Raw genomic sequence first — 19,941 nt, forward strand, 5'->3', positions numbered from 1 at the left:
ATCTTCTCAACATCACTATAACCGAGACAAATCGAGTTTTAGCAACTGTAAGCATCTTCAAATTAGAGAAGTCATTGAACATAGAGAGTCTCATTGAGTGATTCATAATAAAATTCCTAATTACAACTGCATCTCCAGCAATTACTGTTATCCAATGACATTCATTATAGGTGATTTCGTTTGCCTCGGTATTCTTAGTTGCACAAATGTTCTTCAAGGCAAGATTAAGCATATGCACAACACATGGTGTCCAAAAAATATGAGGATAGACTTGCTCTGATAGACTTGCTATACATGTAGACCTGTAGCTCTACAAACAGGTGTATTATCAGTAATGACCTGGATGTGTTTGAAGGCCCCACCATCATGATAACTTCTTTGATTAAATTAAAATTGAAGAACTTATCCTTGTACTGTCCTTCACAGTTTACAACTTTGATAAACATAGGATATCTCTCTGTTACAGCCATGAAGTTGATAAGTGGTCTTCTTTGTGGATCTGTCCACCCATCACAAACCAAAGTAACACCTTTTTTCTTCCAAACTCCTCTAGTAGGCTCGAGCAACTTCTCAATATTATCCCTCTTTTTGCAACAACTTTGTTCTAATGATATTATATTCAGGTGGCACGTATCCTGCAAGATTATTATTGCATGCATAGGTAAATGCATTATTGTAATGTAGATTCCTTGCTAGGTTAAAAGGAAGACCAACTGAGTAAAACATTATAGCTATTTCCCCATCTAGTTTTTTTTTTTCATTTGTAAATTAAATGCTTTCTCCAAAGCACTATCTACAATATGTTTTCTTCTTTTTGGTTCAAATCCCTCCATCCGAAAAGGCCCATTTTTAACTGTATTGTTATCACTTCTAATCGAAGAAGATGATGAAGGATATGAAACATTAGTGCTTGGAAGTGGAATACATTTTGGAAGCTCTTTTTTTCTCTTTTGCTTAGCTTCACTGATTTTTGTTTGCAATTTAGCCATTTGTGATGAGCATATATTCGGGCATATTTTAATTCCGTTACCACTAATCTTCAACAAATGAGCTTTCACTCTATAATATGATCATTTGTACGTGGCATTACAAAAATTACATTTTAATGCAATATTGCCACCCCCTTCTGACGTTTTACCTATTTTTGTCACATAACCCTATAGAGGTTTGTTATCTTCAATATTGATGTCTGATGGACTATCATTAGACCCAATTCCTACACCACTAGAGCTCATTATCATACAAATGATCGACACAAATTAATCCACATGAATTTGAAACCTGAAAATTTTTAATTAAAAGTGTAGATATGTTGCGCCTATGCCGGGGTCCAAGGGGGCGCTGCCCCCTAGCGGGGTTCGACCTGATGTCGAACTTTCGCTCGTTGCCGGATTTCTACCCGACATTGGACTCCCGCCCGTTAATGGTCCTTTTGACCTCTTTCACTAGACAACAATCTTTTCGACCTCCGTCGCCCGTTGACTATGGTCCTTCCATCCTCCTTTGCCCGCCGACTATGGTCCTTCTGACATTCATCATTAGACAACGGTCCTTACGACCTCCGTCGCCCGTCAACTACGATCCTTCCGACCTCCGTCATCAGACAATGTTCTTTTTGACCTCCGTCACCTGTCTGCTATGGTCCTTCTGACCAAATGAACACGCCAACAGTGATTCTTCATGTTTCCATCATGTAACACACTTTGTATGATGCATATTTATTACATCAAGCCAAGGCATTATGGTAGGAAATACTTGAGTTCGCAAGTAACCCTAAAGTAAAACTTGAGTTCGCAAGCAACCCTATCCCAAATTGGTGAGCAAACAGCAGCAAAACTTCTGTTTACAGTAGTTAAACAACCCCAAACAGTGAAAACAACAAGAAATTGAGTAGGAATCTGAAAAAAATCAAGCCAACCACTTGCATTCCACTAGTAGGTGAAAGAAAACAATAACCATACAAGATTCTTCAATTCAAGAGGAAGATAACTCTCCAAAATCTCTGCTGAAAAGGGGATTTAGGGTTTTATCCCCATAAACTCTTTTCCCCATACAAAATCTTGAAACAACCCTTTTATTCAAATTTCCCCCTTCCATTCAAACTTTTCCTCCCACACTTGAGTTAAACCCAAGCATGGGCTCACAAGGCATTCGCCCCTCCTTCCCCATGTCCGCCCCATGTGGGGCCCGCCTGGAATAAGTGATGAACGGTCCAAATTTTGACCGGTCCACCCGGCCTAGGAGGGGCCGGCCTAACACATTCCTTTCAATGAAGGGCCTAATTTGTTATCAACTACAAATACTACTGGATTCATTTAAACTGGGCTAGGCCTCGTGGTTTTTCAACTTTTTAGGGTTTTTCACGTAAAATCTTGATGTCTTTTATGAATGCTACACCCTCTCTATTATCCGATTTTGAGCTGGATCTTCGTACAAATCTAAGACATTAAACTTTATATTTCTGTACCGCTGCGAATATTCTAGGACGCAACAAGCTTAAAGCCTCCTTAAAAAAGATTCTTCTTGGGAGAGTATCTAGATGAAGTTGAGGTTTTGAGATTGCTGAGAAGATTCATGTTTTGTGAGATTCCCTAGATGAAGTAGAGGTTGTTGAGATTGCTGAGAAGATTTTCGGAGAAAAAACTTCTAAAAGGTACTTCTGCGAAGAATTACAAGGGGTGTTCACGAGAAGAATTCTTGAGAGATGCTTCTTAAAAGAATTTTTGAGAGAAGCTCCCTAAAAGAATTGTTGAGAGGGCCTTTGAAATGTATGAACTTTTTGGAAAAATTTGTTGTTGAACTGGTGTGGTCAAGCTAATGTTAGGTTCCAATTAGTCATTATTGTTGTGGACCATGGTTGGCGTTGATTGCATCAATTCTTTGATTTATCTTTTAAATATATAGGTTTCCTCAAATTTGAGTTACTATAAGTGTAGCACGTAAGGCTTCAAAACTTTTTGGAATATAAGAACTTGGAAAAGATTCTTGTTGAAATGGTGTGGTCGCGCTACTGGTAGGTTCAAATTAATTCTAATTGCTGTGGACTCATGGTTGGTGTAGATTGCATCAAATCTTTGAGTTATCTTTTAAATATATGGTTTTCCTCAATTCTGAGTTGCTATAAGTTAGCACATAAGGCTTCAAAATGTGCCTTTTTCATCCCCGAGTTTTTTAAACCTTAAGTTGCACCTATTTCTTTCTTTTGCCTCTAGTTGCATGAAATGCTTAAAGCAAGTATGTTTGACTATTGGTAAGCGTAGAAGCATGACAACACGAAGGACAATGCAACTATTATTGCTTTGATTGCTGCTAAGTTTGCCAATGAGCAATTTTTGTCCCCACTTTCATAGCTGTAAGTCTTAAAGCGGAAGCAAAGGATCTGGAGCATGTTGAAGTTTCCATGTTCATGGAAGTGCCAGAGGCAACGAGATTCCTTGTGTGGAAAAAAATATTGAAAGTCCTGCATGCAGAGGAGACTAACCCCTTTGTTTGATTCACCACAGCAGTGGTAAGCTGGATATGTTGCTTAGCTGTAGTTGGACGATGATGATATTCCCCTTGAGGAGGACAAGCCTAAGAGGGAGAATATTAGGAACAACGTTAATTAAGAGGTTGAGGAGATGGATGAGGAAGAAGGAAACAAAACATAGAAGGTTGAAGTCATGGGGTCCCTTGCCCTTAACATTGCTTCCAAAGATCTTATTGGTGGATAGGCAATCACCCAGTAGATGAAGTATGCCTTGACAAAGCTTCAAGGGATGCTTGTACTAGAGGTATAGATCAAATAACTTCATTCACTTCTTCTTTCAAGGCAAGAGTACAAACAAAAACATCAATAAGTCTTAATTTCACTACATGGGGGTGGCCACATGAATCTTTTTTCTTCGTTGTGTCCTATTAAGAGTCAATTTCTCATTTAGATCTAATAAAAAAGTTATTTTTAATATTTTTAATAAAATCTTTTTAGGTCTACCTCTGCTTTAACATAAGCCGGATATAATATATCTACTCTTCTTATAGGATTATCGGAAGGCCGACATTTTATGTGACAAAATCATCTAATGTGACTCTAATCCTATCTGCCACTGGAGCTCCTCCAACCTTTTCATGTATACTCGTTTTGCATTCTATCCCTTGAGTGTAAAGCCACCCATCCACATGGGCATCCTCATCTCTGAAACATTTAATTTTATTCTTCTCTTTTAATAGCTAAAATTTCACGCCATAAAGTATTGCAGGTCCCTCCATCATCTTATAAAATATTCCTTTGAGTTTGATGGGTACTTTCACACAACAAGCCTGGTACATTCCTCCACTTCAACCATCCAACCTAAATTCTAATAATAATAATTATTTCATTATTGCTTTAAACAATAAACCCAAAATTTTTAAAACATGCATTCTTTTTGATGACTTGATCACCCAATGTCACAATCCCATCATTAGATCCATTATTATTAAAATTACACTCCATGTAGTTGGTTTTAAATCTACTCAAACGAAAACCATTGAGTTTAAGGATGAATTGCACAATTCAAGTTTTTCATCAACTCTCTCTCTAGTCTTATCAACAGGAAGAATATAATCAACAAAAACATACACTAAGGTACATCCTCTTGCAAATGTTTAGTAAGAATGTTCATGTCTAAAGCAAAATGATATGGGCTTAAAGTTGATCCTTAATGTAATCCAACTGAAATATAGTTGATCAAACCATCTTGTGTTTGAACACAAGTAATAATTATTTTATACATATCCTTAATGACTTAAAGATAATTATGGTTAACCTTTAATTTTTAGAACATTATAGAGTATTTATCTTGAAAGTTGAAACTTTATCATATGCTTTCTTTGAATCAATAAATATCATATGTGGATCCTCTTTACTATTGCTATACTTCTCCGTCGAACCTCTTAACAAATATATAGTTTCCTTGGTAGACCTACCCACCATGAATCTATACTGATTTTTAAGAACATTAGTATCGCGTTGTAGCCTATGCTCAATTATTCTCTTCCATAATTTTAATGTATGACACATTGACTTAATTCCTCTATAATTCATTAGATTTATTTTTGAAAAGAGGAATCAATGCACGAGAGTACACTCCTTAATTATGGGCAAGGGAACCACCCTAAGCTATGCCCAACAAATACTCCAAGTAACACCTTCCATAGTGTTTCAATATGGTGGTTGCAAAGGTTATTATTAAGTACTACATAGTTTAATTGTATTATTATGACTAACATCACCTTTACTTTGCTATATACAAATATAAATGAAACCATCAATCTATTAGAGTAGAAGAATTGTGGTATATATGATAATTAAGAAATTAAAAGCTACCCAAAATCAGCCCTCTAAATAACCAAATTTGGCTACAATCAATTCCCTAACGCTATATAATTAGCTAGCTATTTCAACAACTAAATAGGAGGCAGCTAATGTTTTGGAAAATTATAATAAATTTATTTCTAATTGAAAGTTGCACATCATAATTCAATGAATCAAATTTAATAGGATTTAAACACAATTCATTAATTATAACATACTTTATTGAATAATGTGAATTATTATGCAATTATATGAATTTTTAAATATGTCCAATTAGCTCCAAAAAAACTTGTTGGAATAATTATATATTAGTAACTTAAAAATTTCAAGCAAAATTTAAAAAGCTGAATCTGAATGAAATTTCATAAGATATATACATAACCATCCTCATTTAATATAATTAAGCATGATTAGGATGTAAATATTAAATTTAATGACATTTTTATGAAACATAAGCTTAAATAAACTTATTAATAATATTAGCAATCAATTCTAAGATGAAATGATTTTTATTACGTCATTATTATTTATTATAATTTATGTAAATAATAATTACTTATAAATCAAGGAAATAGAAAATAATCCAATAAAATATTTAAAATATAAATAAATTTAGAATAATATAGACAATAACAAAAACAATTCTTAATCCCACTATGTGGGGTCGGCTACATGAATTCTTTTCGTCATTGTATCCTATTAAAAGTCAAATTCTCATTTAAATCTAATAAAAATAGATCATTCATAATCCTTCCTAAGTATTTTTAGGTTTACCTCTTCCTTTCTTAACATTGAACAAATCTAATACATCTACTCTTAATTGGGTCATCCAAAGGCCAACATTTTATGTGATCGAACCATCTAAGGTGATTCTTTCTAATCTTATTTGCCACTGGAGGTACTCCAACCGTTTTCATGTATATACTCATCTTTGCAACACTTAACTTAATTTTATGCTTCTCTTTTAATAACCAACATTCTGCTCCATAAAACATTGCAGGTCTCACCACCATCTTATAGAATTTTCCCATAAGTTTAAGGTGTACTTTTTTATCACACAATCGACTCGATGCATTTCTCCATTTCAACCATCCAACTTGAATTCTATTAATAATATCCCCATTGATTTCACCATCACTTTAAATAATTGATCCGAGATATCTAAAACGTGTACTCTTAGAAATATAAACAACAAGAATAACAAGTCTTTATCCCACTAAGTGGGGTCTCTTAGAAATATAAACATATAATTTAAATCAATTTTATTAATATGTTTATTATTCTTAAGATATTTTAGCGTAAGCAATAAATCAACCATACTTTGAAGTACCTCAACATATGCTAAGCTATCTTTTAGAATCTTTCACTTTGCCTCATTGAATTGGTTTTTTTTTTTTTTTTAACTAGTTATAACTCAATTTCAAGCTAAAATGACTGCAAGCGCTTAGTGGAATAAGTCATCATGTTCATTGTTTACCTAATACTTATTTAATCTATAGAACCACTTTGTTAACGATCGGATGCACTACTTAAACGTTTGTTTTTATTAAGTATTAATGTGGCATATGAGTTTGAGGGTCTCATGTGGTCAATATTCCCATGACTTTGATCCAGCATTGATAAGAGTTGATTTGTCCTAGACTTTGCAGAATTGAGCATATCAAAGGTTGCCTTAAGGGTGGGCTTATACAATATGATTAGTTATGAGCTGGTCTGCTGCTCCAAAACCAAATAGGTGGGGCTTTGTAGACATGCTGATACCTTGAGGGGAGTCTTCAAGACTATAATCTTCAGTATCGTTCTCATTGTTGTTTATCATTGAGATAACTTAGACTTACCCTTTCTCTAGCATTCTTCTGTGGAGATGGTTCCAAAAATAATCTCTATTTTGAATGGCTCGTCGTGGCAGACAACAAGTGAGAGGAGGTAAATGAATTCATTGTGGGAAACAAAATACGTCACATTTGGTTGATCATGATGCTGGTGCTTCTATTCGAATTGCCCCTTTTGAACAAAGTTAGCTTTCTTATACTTTTTTTTGGCATGGCCAAGGCAAATTTCAGATGGTTTTCTTTAAAGAATTTCTTATCAAGACGAGTGATAGGCATATTAGTCTCTTGAATAAACTCATCAGAATTTACAAAGTTGACAACTTTTTAAAGCAACTTCTCCATAACTACAAGATGGTTCTTAGCAACAGAGAATTTGAAAATTTATGACTTCATCCCTAAGATGAAGGTAAACATTATGATAAACTTGTTACCATCAGTAACATTCTGGCATTGTGCATACCTCTTTTATACTTGGCGGTATGCCTCAAAGACATTCACCTTCGGCTTGCTAACACAGAATAAGATTGAAAAGTTTTGAGAGGCCTCTTCAAGGTATAGAAATGGAGCAATAAGAGATTAAGAACACTCAAAGTAAATATTTTTTGCAGAAAGAGAGTTGAAGCACCTCTCTGTGGCATCTTTGAATGTTATGATGAAGAGACAACATTTTATTGCATCAGAGTTATACATATTTGGATGGATCAATGGCGTATGTCTTTAGCTATAGCCTTGAATTTGAGAGGAAAATTTTTTAGAAGGATCTTCAAAAAGAAATGACAGCTGTGAGCAAAGTTTAAAATTGCGCATTTGCGTATTGAGGCGTTTTCCCTTCGTGAGGCGAGGCACAAGCCTCAAAATCCAGTAATTGCATGAGGTGAATAAAGCTTGAAAGTGATTTTTTATATAATACCCAAATAATATTTTAAAGAATGACATATTAGCTATTTATTGAACTATCACGTAACAAATTGACATACATATGAAAATATATTGCACATGATGTAAAGTGACAAGTGATAAATTGCCATGAAATAGGATTGAAATTCAAGAACAAAACAACATAAAATATAAGAATTGCTTAAAAGTATCATATAATATCAAGTTTAACTTTAAATTCCTTCTTTCTCACTTCCTTACCTACAATTAATTCTTAAAAAAAGATAAAATAGTTGTTAACAACTCAAAAATCATCTGCACGGTCTTCAGTGAGGGGTTTTATTGGAATCATTGCCATCCCAAATAAGTATTTCCTCTTCCTCATCCTGTGAAGTCCAAGCCTCCCAATATGCTTTTTCATTATTTATTTCATTCATCTTCATCTTACATAAATAATTGTCATCAATATAATGATGAGAGTAATACTCCTAAATTTTTATCCTATTGATGAGAGTCATACTCAGATTGTTTTCTTTATCCTATTGTTGTTGTGACCTATCACTGACATTATTTTTGACCTCATCTGCTTGAGGTGGCAAATTGATTTGGTGTCCAACTAGATTTCTTTGCATTGCTTTGGTGGTGGCATGGTTTAAAATTGCGCAATATGAGGCTTGCCTTGAGGCCCGCCTTTGCACAATTCCAATAAAAAATGCCTCGATGCTTACGCCTTGAGTTTTTTTTATGAAGCTTGCGCCTCAACTTGGTTGAGGCCCGCCTCGCCTCACTGTCGTGAGGCTTACGTCTCATGCTATATATATTAAAACTTACATAAATCTTGAAGTAAATGCCCGACATTGGACTCTATAGGAGAGGAGGAAGGGGAGAGAACAGTTCATCATAATGATGATTCAAATGAAGAACCTCTTAGTGATGACTGTGTTGATGACTTATGAGTTCTTATGTGATATATCATTGCTATTTTTTTTGGAAATTGGAATTATATGTTAATGAAAAGAATACCAGGATTTGGGAAAGATAGAATTTTGAGTTGAACTATATTTCATGTTGCTTATTATTGGGATATTTTGATTTCAATTCTTTTATACCTTTTTATGTTTTATATTATTCACTCTTTTTTTTTTTGAGAAGATGCAAAGAGCAATATTATTGAAAAAGAAAAAAACAACAACCTAAACAAGGTTAAGATTATCACATTCCTCCTTCAATAATTTGAAGAACATGGGAGGAACGCTATTGATAATCAAGTTATTCCAAGTATAATCACCCAACCTAGCATGGTTAGCACAATAATCGGCTAACTTATTACAACCTCTCTTTACAAATTGAAAAATGACTTGATTGAAACTTCTAAGAAAGAAGAATTCAAGTAATTTAGGATGATTACTTACAGCTGGTCCGTTTTTGAAAATGTCTTGGATGTGCTTCATAACATTGTAGTTGTCTCCTTCTATAATGATGCCTTTTGCTTCATATATCCATTCTTGAGTAATCTTCTTAACAGCCAACAAAGCTTTCAATTCAAGAGCTGAAATATCCCAGTGTAAGGTTTTGAACCCAAAGGCAAATAAAAATCTACCTTTGCAATCTCTAATTACTCCACCAAATCTTACAGAATAATTGCTGTCGAAAGAAGCATCCACATTCAGTTTGATCCATTCGGTTGGAGGGGTTTCCAAGTGTTTTGAAACAGCAATTGCTGATTAGAAATCCAGTTGACCGAATTAAGATCCTGGCTGAATGATAAAGAAGCAAAACTAACTGCATTTGCTGCAATAGAAGATATACTGTCCTCAACCAAACCATGCACCCATTTGTTTCTACTCTTCCAGGAGAAAAAAACTGCAGAACAGTAAACATTGGCTATAAAAGGTTTGAAGCTAGATAGCTTAGAAAGCCAATTAAAGCAACTCTCTAGATTGGAGAGAACTGGGATATCATAACCCCAGCTATTTAATAAGATAATGATCTTATTCATGAAGGAGCATTTAGCAGTTAGATGATTAGCATCCTCAACATCAGCACATCCTCTTGGGCATCCATTGTAATTGATAATCCTTCTATACATTAAAAATCATTGGTTGGAATTGCCTTGTGAATCAATTTCCACCAAAAGATATTAACTCTTGGCCTCAATTTCAATTTTTTAAGCCATCTCCAATTAGCATCCTCTTCCCCATTTAAGTTGTTTTGCTTTGAAATCAAAGCAGCAATTGATTTCCCAGAATACTTATACATAATTTCCACTTCATCTTCATGAGTTCCCATATTCAAAGGAACCAAAGATATCAATTCTATTAGCTCCTTACCGAAAGCCTCATGCAATCTGTTGATGTTCCAGTTCCCGTCTTCAATAAAATACTTCAAGCAACATTGATCTTCATGGAGGTTGGTCACAAACGTAGGCCATTTTTCTAAACACTTATCAAGGATCCAAATATCCTTAGTAGTGTTAATGAGTTCACCATTAAAGACTTTCCATCTAGTGATTTGCTGCAGAAATTTTCCTCCAGAATTAATAATTTTTCAAGTTGGTGAACTACCAACTCTAGCTTCAGTAAAACATAAATTTTTACCATATTTTGCAATCATAATTCTATTCAAAAGAGATGAGGGCTTAGAAAACAAACTCCAAGCGAGTTTGGCTCTACATGACCCCATTTTCTCTGCAGCCAACATAATACCTTGCCCTCCAAATTTAATCTGCTTACAAAGTATTTTCCATTCCACAATGAATTCCTTTACTCTTGTTCTGTTTCATCCAGAGAAACTCCCTACACAACTTGTCAAGGTCTCTCAATACACCCATTGGCACAAGAGAATGTGTAGAAACGAAAATAGGAATGGATAAAAGAGCTGTTTTAATCAACTGAATTTTACCAGCTAAAGTGAGAGATAAATTACCCCAAACATTGAGTTTATCAAATGCTTTTTCCAATACATCTTGGAAGTCAGAGGCGGTAAGCCTGCCAAGATAGTTCATTTCACTAACAACTTTGAATCCAAATAATTTGGACAGAATTCTAGATCTGTCTTTATGAACTGCTTTACCAAAAATCAAAGAAGATTTCTGTTTATTCACATTCTGCCCTGTCCAGCCGCTGTATTTCTTCAGAATTTTCTTGATTTTTGGTAAAGCAGTTCATAAAGACTTTAGTATATTATTCACTCATTAGTATATAAAAAATTTATCATTTTATGTTTACGCAATCTTTTGATTTTGAGGCTTACGCCTCAAAACGCCTTGAGGCTTACGCCTCAAAACGCCTTGAGGCTTACGCCTCAAAACGCCTTGAGGCTTACGCCTCGCCTCACGAATGAAAAACGCCTCAATACCCGAATACGCAATTTTAACATTGGGTGGTGGCTTCCTTTTTGTTTCTTAGGGGCTGTTTGGTTAGCTAAAAATGAATGCAATGCAATGTAAAATGAATGCAATGTAAATGAAATACTTTAGAGTTGTTTGGATAAATGTAAAGTAAATGCAGGTGAATATTTTTTTGGTTTGGTTAGAAGTAATGAATGTAGTGTAAAGTCCAAAGATGGTAGTGGTCGGCGGTGGTGGTGGTAGTGGCTGATGGTGGCCAGAGGTGACCAACAATAGGTGGAGGTGGCCGGCGGTGGGTGGTGGCCGGCGGTGGTGGTGTGTTGAGGGTGGCGGCAGTGGTGGATGGCGGTCAAGCTTGCTTATGGGGTAAACAGTTCTCGCTCAAAATTGGCCGAGTTTGGTTTACTTCAAAAATGAACTATAATTATTTACAATATATTTACTTAGCATTCCTTTTTCATGTAACCAAACATCAATATTTTCAAAATCAATGTATTTGAAAAACTTTACACCACTTTGTATTCCAACCAAATTGTCCCTTGAGATTTTTAGTTGTAGCCCTATTGATTTGCTTTTTGATGATGGTCTCCTCCTTTATGGATAGGTCTTTTTAAATTTATTAGCTAATGTGGATGCATACTCATTGATTCTCAACACATACCTTTTCAGATATATAACTTATCAACTCTAATCTTTATTGTCGAACTATATTCATTTGTTCTGCGCTTGCTTCATTTAGTGTTTTTCGCAAATATGGTGTATGCTTTTATATTTTTTGGTGTTCAACCCTTTCAGTTGAACTTAATTATGCTTAAAGAAAAGGATTGGTCATTGGGTGGGATGATGAAGTAATATTTTGTTTTGTTTTTTCCCTTATATGTTGTACTCTTAGAAATTAATTCCCAGTTAGCTTGTTCGCTATTATAGTTGTTCTTTAGGTTTGCTTCTTTATTAGCTGCAGGACTACCTTAATATTGGATTATTTCTTGATCTTACCATCAGACTTTTACATGCCATAAATTTGCTCATGATATTTTTTGGTGCTTCTTGAAACATGCGTGCCAATCTCAGCTAGTGGACCCGTACCTCTAATGATATGGTTAGAATAGAAAGGCCAAAAAATGACTCTTTTGTATCATTAGATCATTTTATTCATTTTACTAACTTCTATTTTAAAAAGAAAAAGCTGAACTGCTAATGGATAGCCTGCTTATGTTCTTTCAAAATTGCAGAATATTTGTCCAAAAAGTTTTGGATTTGTAAATGTGCTGTTTTTGTGCCTTATGCTTTTAATCAATTACTTTCACTCTTATCTACCGTTATTCTTCTTTAAATGCATTTACAGGGCGGTGTTGATGAAGGAGAAGACCCCAGGGATGCTGCAATTAGAGAACTAATGGAAGAAACTGGAGTTTCATCTGCAGAGATCCTTGCAGAGGTTTGGTACGCAATTTCAAATGCGTAATGTTCATCATTTAGATGATTTGTGTGCACATAATCTGCTTTGTATTGCAATGTGCGTTGTTGCGGTGCTTTAGTGGATATCTGACAGACTTCTCATTCTCTCGCTCTCAGTAGGGACCCTTGGAAATCCATGACAAAAAGGAAAACAAAAAGGGTCCTGTATAACTTACCACAAGTAGAGTTTCCCTATTAGCACCTTTCGCAAAAGCTACAATCAGATGCATTTTGACCGTTGTTTGGATTTTATACTGAATCATGATATTTACCAATTTGGTTTTGGCTACATTTACATATATGAAATTTTGATCATTCCAGATTTCAGCTTTTCATAATTACATGTGCGTTGGTGATTAAACTGACAACCTTCCGTGCCTTACTTGCAATTTGTTACAGGTTCCTTATTGGTTGACCTATGATTTTCCTCCTGAAGTTAGAGAGAAATTGAATAAGCAATTGGGAACAGATTGGAAAGGTCAAGCACAGAAGTGGTATGGTATCATGCGACACTAAAAATGTTCTTTTACTTGAAAATGCAATTTTTTGGCATTATATGGTATTTAATTTCATCTTGAAAAGGTTGTTTGCTTGCTTTATGAAGTGTTATGTTATCATTAGGCACTTAAAAATTCCTTTACTTGAAAATGCAACGGAATTATATGGTATTTAATTTCTTCTTGAAAAGATCATTTGTTTGCTTTATCTTCATAAATATCAGTGACTACTACCATATGCAATTTTCTAGTAGATTATCCATGAACTATTGAGTTACTTCACTGGGTTTAACATCTTGCTATATCTATTTTGTTCTTCTTGGTAGTTATTGGATGGATCACTCTAGTTGCTAGTAAAAGATGGAGGGATTTATAGACATCTAAAAATTACATGTCAATGATGCAAGTTGGCGCACACTGTTTACAAACTGCGTACGTACAATGCTATTTGCTTGGCGTGGAAGATATGTGTAAAATAGCACATGCTATTGATGCCATTCATGAGAAATGATGTATGGCACATAAATTCTTTCACTTGAGGGAATTTTCATTATACTACACTCAATAAGAATCCTACATCTTGTGTGTGCTTAGTTTTAGAAATATTTGGTAGTAAGAACCTATTCACAGAGCTTGAGAGGGCACGGGGATAGAGGCTGAATAAGCGTTGGAGGAAGCGAAAGTGGGTTTCCTGTAGGAAACAAATTCCCCCTTCGTTCTTGATTGCTGATCCTCGAGTTGAATCCCAGATTTTTTTTGGATGAGGGTTCTTCGATTTCGCTAACCTGTTTTTCTTTATTCCTTTTTTGATTTTTTCCACCTTCTTGGTGGTTTCTCTTAGGGTTTTCGCTTTTTATTATTTGCAGTTGTTTTCTTTGTTTGTTTCATGGATTCTATATGATTTTCCTCCTTTAAAATCAGATCTGAATTCTTCTGTAGTTTCCGATGTTCCTAAAGGGAATTAAAGCGTGGAATGGAGTATTGACTTCTGGTCAATCTTCATCCAAACCTTTCTCTGTTTCTTTTTTACCTTCTTCTGATAATCTTGCTTTGTTCTGTGAAGGTGATGTCTCTGTTGCTTCGGTTAAATGGGGCCTTACGCTTGTTTGATACTCGTTGGGTAAGAGGCCTTATTTTGAAGCTTTAAATCTATCATGCATAAGGTCTGGTAACTGAAAGGTAGCTTTACCCTTCTTGCTTTGAATGAGGGTTTTTTTGATGAAGTTTTCTTATCTGGAAGATTATGAATTTGTATGGTCTGGTGGACCTTGGTTTTTCTTTGGTAAAGCCTTTGTTATCCAGAAATGGTCACCTCTTTTTCGTCCTAAGCGTGAAGAGTTTACGCCCATACCTTTATGGGTCAAATTTCTTGATTTACCTTTAGTTTGCTGGATACCGGAAGGCATTTCTAGGATTGCTAGTTTAATAGGGGTTCCTATTGCAGTTGATTCTTTAACTGCAGAGCAAATGAGACTCACTTTCGCTAGGGTTTATATTTTAGTTTCTAAGGATTCTATCATTCCAGATGAAGTTAATATCTTTATTCCTGGTAACATTTTTTCTGTAAAAGTTGTTTACGATTGGAAGCCTACTCCCTGTCAAGGTTGTTGTTCAATTGTTCATCCGTCTGCGTTGTGTCTGACTCAGCCTCCGCAATTGAAGGAGGCTAGTGATAAATCGGTTTGGGAGCAACATGAAGGCTTTTAGAAACCCCATAGGGGAAGAAGTAAAAACAGAAAGGTTTGGAATGCTACTTCAGGTTGAATAAGATCTTCTTTTAAATAGCCTCAGAAGTTTTTAAAAAGAAAGATCAAGATCCTTCTGATACACATATTCTTTCTGATTCTTTATTAAACTCTAAAGAGGTTTCTTTAAATGAGTTTAAAAATTCTAATACTAATTTAGCTTCTTGTAGTTCTCAGGAAAATTTAAATCCTGTTTATGAAAATTTGGAGGTAGCGGTTAATTCGGTTGAAAAATATGAGAGATTGGCTATATCTTCTTCTAATGAGATTTTACCCAATTTAAATCTGTCTACTGAATAGGTCATCACTAATCTCAATTTAAATGATATTTTGGGTATTTCTAATGATCCTTTTATGCTGAAATCTTCATTAGATATTTCTGATTCACATAATAAGTTTCATGTGTTGGATTCCCTCATTAATGATGCTTCTTTGGATACGAATAATACTTTACTGGAGATCTCTTCATCGGTTAATACTATTCTAGATCAGTCTGGTAATAAAATCGCTATGACTACTAGTAAATCTACTAGATCAAAAGCTGTCAGGAAGGCCAACAATTTGAATATTAAACATTAATGTCTTTGCCGAATATAATTTTCTAGAATGTGAGAGGCTTTAACTGTTTAGATAAAGTTAAGGCTTATGCTAATCTTGTTAACAAGTTTAAGGCTGATTTTTGTTGCATTCTTGAAGCTAAAATTAATATTGATCTTCTTCGTAATTCTTGGTTTGAGGCTAGACATAGAATTTTTCAGCAAAAAGGTAGTTGTAATAATTTTAATCTTTCTTGTGTTGGTAGAATTTGATTAAAGTGGAATACTTCTTGTATTTCATTCAATCCTATTCTTGTTTCTAGTCAGCTTATTCATGGGGTTATTAAATTTGGCTCAAATTCCTTTTTTATTATGGCTATCTATGCTTCTAATTTTGTTACGGATATAATTAATCTTTGGAATGATATTCTTCATCTTTCTACTAACATTACTGATCCGTGGATTTTGTTGGGAGATTTTAATTGCGGCCATTTTTTTAATGAAAAATTTGGTGGTGATGCTATTTCTAATAATAATTTGGGAGCCTTCAATCATTGTATTTTTAATTCTGGACTTTTGGAACTTTTGAATATTGGTAATTTTTATACCTGGTTCAATTAGCAGAGTAAGAACCTTATTCATATTAAATTAGATAGAGTTTTTGTTAATAACTATTGGTTGAATGCTTTTCCTTCTTCATTTTATATTGTGGATAGTCCTCTTTGCTCCGATCATTGGCCTTTAATTGTTTGTAGCAATAACTGTTCTTCTTCTAATTATAGATTTTTGTTTAAAAATTATTGGTGCAAATATGATAGTTTCTAGGAATTGCTTATTGGGGTTTTTTTCTAAAGCTTATGTTGGTAATCCTATCAACAATCTTTGTACTAAGCTTAGGCTTCTTAAAGTCTTAATTAAGAGGCAAGTTTGGGCTTCATGTGAGCATCTTTTCTCTGCTATTGATAATATTAAGAAGCAGCGTTGTGATCTTTGCAGTGTTATTCAAAAGGACCCGATGAATGAGAATCTCAATTTATCTCTTATTAATGTAAATTTTCTTTATAAAGATCAAATTTTGCTTTGGTCTTCTTGGGTTTCTCATAGGGCTAAGAAAAAATGTATGACTCATGAAGAAGATGATTTAGGGTTTCTTTATTCCAAAATCAAACGCAGGTAGAATTACAATAAGATTCATGGTATTTCTACTGGTCAAGGGATTATTACAGATCCTATTAAAATTGCTAATTCTTTTGTAAATCATTTTAAATTAATTTTTAATTCTCTTGTGCTAGCTAATTCTTCTTTCAATATACCGGTTGGAAATGCTATTCCGGATAATTTAAAAGTTGCTTTGGTTAGCTCGGTTTCAATTGATGAAATTAGAAAGGTTGTTTTTAAGAATCCTAAGAACTCTGCCCCTGGTCCAGATGACTACACTTTTGAAATTTTAAGTATACTTGGGAGGTTATGGGTCATACTTTATGTAAAGCTGTTTTTTATTATTTCAATTCTAGTTTTATGCCTAAAGCTGCAAAGGCGTCTGCCATTTCTCTTATTCCCAAAATGAATAATTCTTCTAATGTTTCGGATTTTAGGCCCATCTTTTTATGAAATATTTTTTATAAAATTGTGGCTAAAATTCTTGCTAACAGAATGCAGAGTGTAATGTCTTTTATTATTCATAAAAGCAAATCTGGGTTTATAAAGAAAAGGATATCTACGGATAATATTATTCTTGCTGCTGAGCTTTTTAGAGATTTTAATCATTGTCTTGGAGAAAAGTTTTTTTGTGCCAAAATTGACATTCATAAGACATTTGGTACGGTATCTAGAGATTTCTTAATCTGTAGGATGTCAAAAAGTTTTTTCGAAGATTTTCATTATTTGGGTAAAAGGTTGTATAGAAGATGTGCATTTTTTTTATTATTTTTAATGGTTCTATGCATGGATTTTTTAATTCTATTTTGGGTATTCGGCAAGGATGTCCGCTTTCTCCTTATCCTTTTTTTATTATTAGAATGCTTTGTTAAATATTTTGGAGGATGATTCTCAAAATAATGGCTTTGAGGGGATTAAAGCTGATGATAATACTATTTCTCATCTTCTTTATGCGGATGATGTTATCATTTTCGGGAAAGTTACCTTAGAGAATGCTGGAAAACTTAATAATATTTTGGACTATTTTGCGGCTGCCTGTGGCTTACTGTTTAATCATGGTAGCTCTCTTATTATTTCTAAAGATTGTCATTTAGAATATACTTTTAGCTTCATTCTTGGCATTAGAACTGCTTATAATACTATTAAATATTTAGGCTTTGCCCCTCTCTAGTAAGAAATTAAAAATTACTTTTTTCAGCCTTTATTTAGTAAGATAACTATTTTGTTGGCCGGTTGGAAAGCTAAATTACTCTATTTTGCCAGGAGAGTTCAATTTCCGAATTTCACTATTTTCAATGTTATTTTGTATTGCATCAGGGGTATTGCATTGCCCAAGTATTGTTTTAAATTTATTAGAAAAGTTTATTTTTTTTTTCAGGGTGATCCTACTAGTAGGAAAATCCATATTATTGCTTGGGATAAAGTTTGTAAGCCTAAAGAGGTTGGAGGTTTGGGCATTTTTTATCTTGATGCTCTCAGTTTTGCGCATAACTGTTCTCTTATCTGGAGAAAATTCATCGCCTTTGCAGCCATCTGCTGCCATTGTCACTGGTTGCCATCACCCTCCACCGGCTGCGGTGTAAATTTTCTTTATATGTTAATTGAATCATATGTTACTTATGAAGTCAATTGTATATGTATAACTATTATAAGAATAACTATTACATATGTCATAGTTCTTTATTTCTACTAGAGCTTCTATATTCCACTAACCAATTCATGCATTGGCTGGATAAGATCGAATGGATGGAAATTTTTGGGAAGCCTATAGTGCGAAAAAAATTAGAGATTATAATATAAAGTAATCTAAATAAAAAACCTATAATGGGCTGGAATTTATGCAACATTAGTATTCTTCTCCCATTTTCCATCAGCTGACTTAGTGTGCGAAGGAGTTGCAGGCCGTGGAATGCTATGGGAAGAATTCCAGAAATATTTTTCAGCAAATTAAGGCAAGGTAATTAGGCAAATATTTTAGTTAGTGGTTGAAAATTTTATTTAACTGAAACCATGTGCAATTTGCTGTTTAATCTAAGTTGGGCTACTGCTTTTAGTTGTTGCAAATTCAAGAAACAATAGGGGAAGTACTGTTGTTTTCTAATGGTAGTTAAAAATAGGTTAAGGCTGAAGTGGTAGCAAAAAACATTAAAGAAGAGGATTTAGAAGGAAAGGAAAATGATTTTATGGAATGAGAAAAAGTGCAATTGAGATTATATACAAGAGGAAAGGAAGACGAAGTTTAGGAGAACAAGTTCCTAACAAGGTGAGATACCCAAACGAGGTTATAAGAATTAATAAATATTTTATTATTGCAATTCATCATTATTATGCTTGTGATCGCATGAATTTTAGTTTATTTTGTATGAACATGGATGAATATGTATGAAATTATTTATGCAGAGAGTAATATTTATCAATGTTAATAGTTTCGTAAACATTAAAGTAAAAATAGTCATAAACTAAAGCACAGGACAACAAAAGGGAAGCTAAATCGCAGCAACAAAAAGGGAAGCAAAAGGGCAGCTAAAACACAGCAAAAGCGCAACAGCAGAAAGGGTAGCAAAAGGGCAGCAGCAAAAAGGCCAGTGAATGTGCAGTAGCAAAAGGGCAGTTAAAAGACAACAGAAGGGCAGCTAGAGCGTAGCTAAAGCGTAGTTATGTCATCAAAGCATATGTCATTAGGGGTAAAAAAGATGACTATATAGAAAGTGAAATAAGATATATATGGGGAATAAACCCACACAAATAAAGTCAAAAGACCAGACGATGTAAGCTTACACTCTCAATTCTAAAAGTTAGGAAATTGGACTCAACCCGGAATGAGAGAATAACTTCTATTCTAAAAGTTGGGAAGTTAGACCCGACCTTATATTGGAAAACTGAAAGTGTGCAAAAGCTTGTAGCCATTATATGACTTGTTTAAATTTGTTGAACAATTTTGGTAAGATGAATAATACTGCTAGGCATTTTTTAAGCTCAATATGATATTTCAATGTGTTTTAACTATGTTAGCATTGTTAAGCATTTTTTAATTGTTTATTATTATTTGTATTTCATTGAGCCTAGCTCATTAGTAGTGGTTGTACTGTAGGAAAGTGGAAGGAACCCTTGGGACAAGAAAAAGAGGTGCCGTTCTTTTGGTGTAAATATGCTTT

General features: G+C 34.1%; 1 protein-coding gene across 12 annotated transcripts in view; it reads left to right on the forward strand.

Annotated features, from left to right (window-relative positions):
• LOC110099205 (nudix hydrolase 26, chloroplastic) overlaps window positions 1-19,941 on the forward strand; it is a 76,883-nt gene that overhangs the window by 16,893 nt on the left and 40,049 nt on the right. For 5 of the 12 annotated variants that reach the window (XR_003701413.1, XR_003701412.1, XM_028696622.1 and 2 more), the window contains exons 3-6: window positions 12,738-12,835; window positions 12,968-13,031; window positions 13,250-13,344; window positions 18,165-18,365. Coding sequence is in view for 10 of the 12 variants with exons in the window: in XM_028696622.1 (XP_028552455.1) it covers window positions 12,738-12,835; window positions 12,968-13,031; window positions 13,250-13,344; window positions 18,165-18,365 (458 nt within the window). In the remaining 2 variants the exon portion in view is untranslated. The remainder of the gene's footprint in view (window positions 1-12,737; window positions 12,836-12,967; window positions 13,032-13,249; window positions 13,345-18,164; window positions 18,366-19,941) is intronic. The other 7 variants (XM_028696627.1, XM_020826289.2, XM_028696624.1 and 4 more) reach the window with 6 other exon arrangements.

This window comes from Dendrobium catenatum, unplaced genomic scaffold (assembly GCF_001605985.2).
Source record: "Dendrobium catenatum unplaced genomic scaffold, ASM160598v2 fragScaff_scaffold_789, whole genome shotgun sequence".
NCBI classification, from domain to species: Eukaryota; Viridiplantae; Streptophyta; class Magnoliopsida; order Asparagales; family Orchidaceae; genus Dendrobium; species Dendrobium catenatum.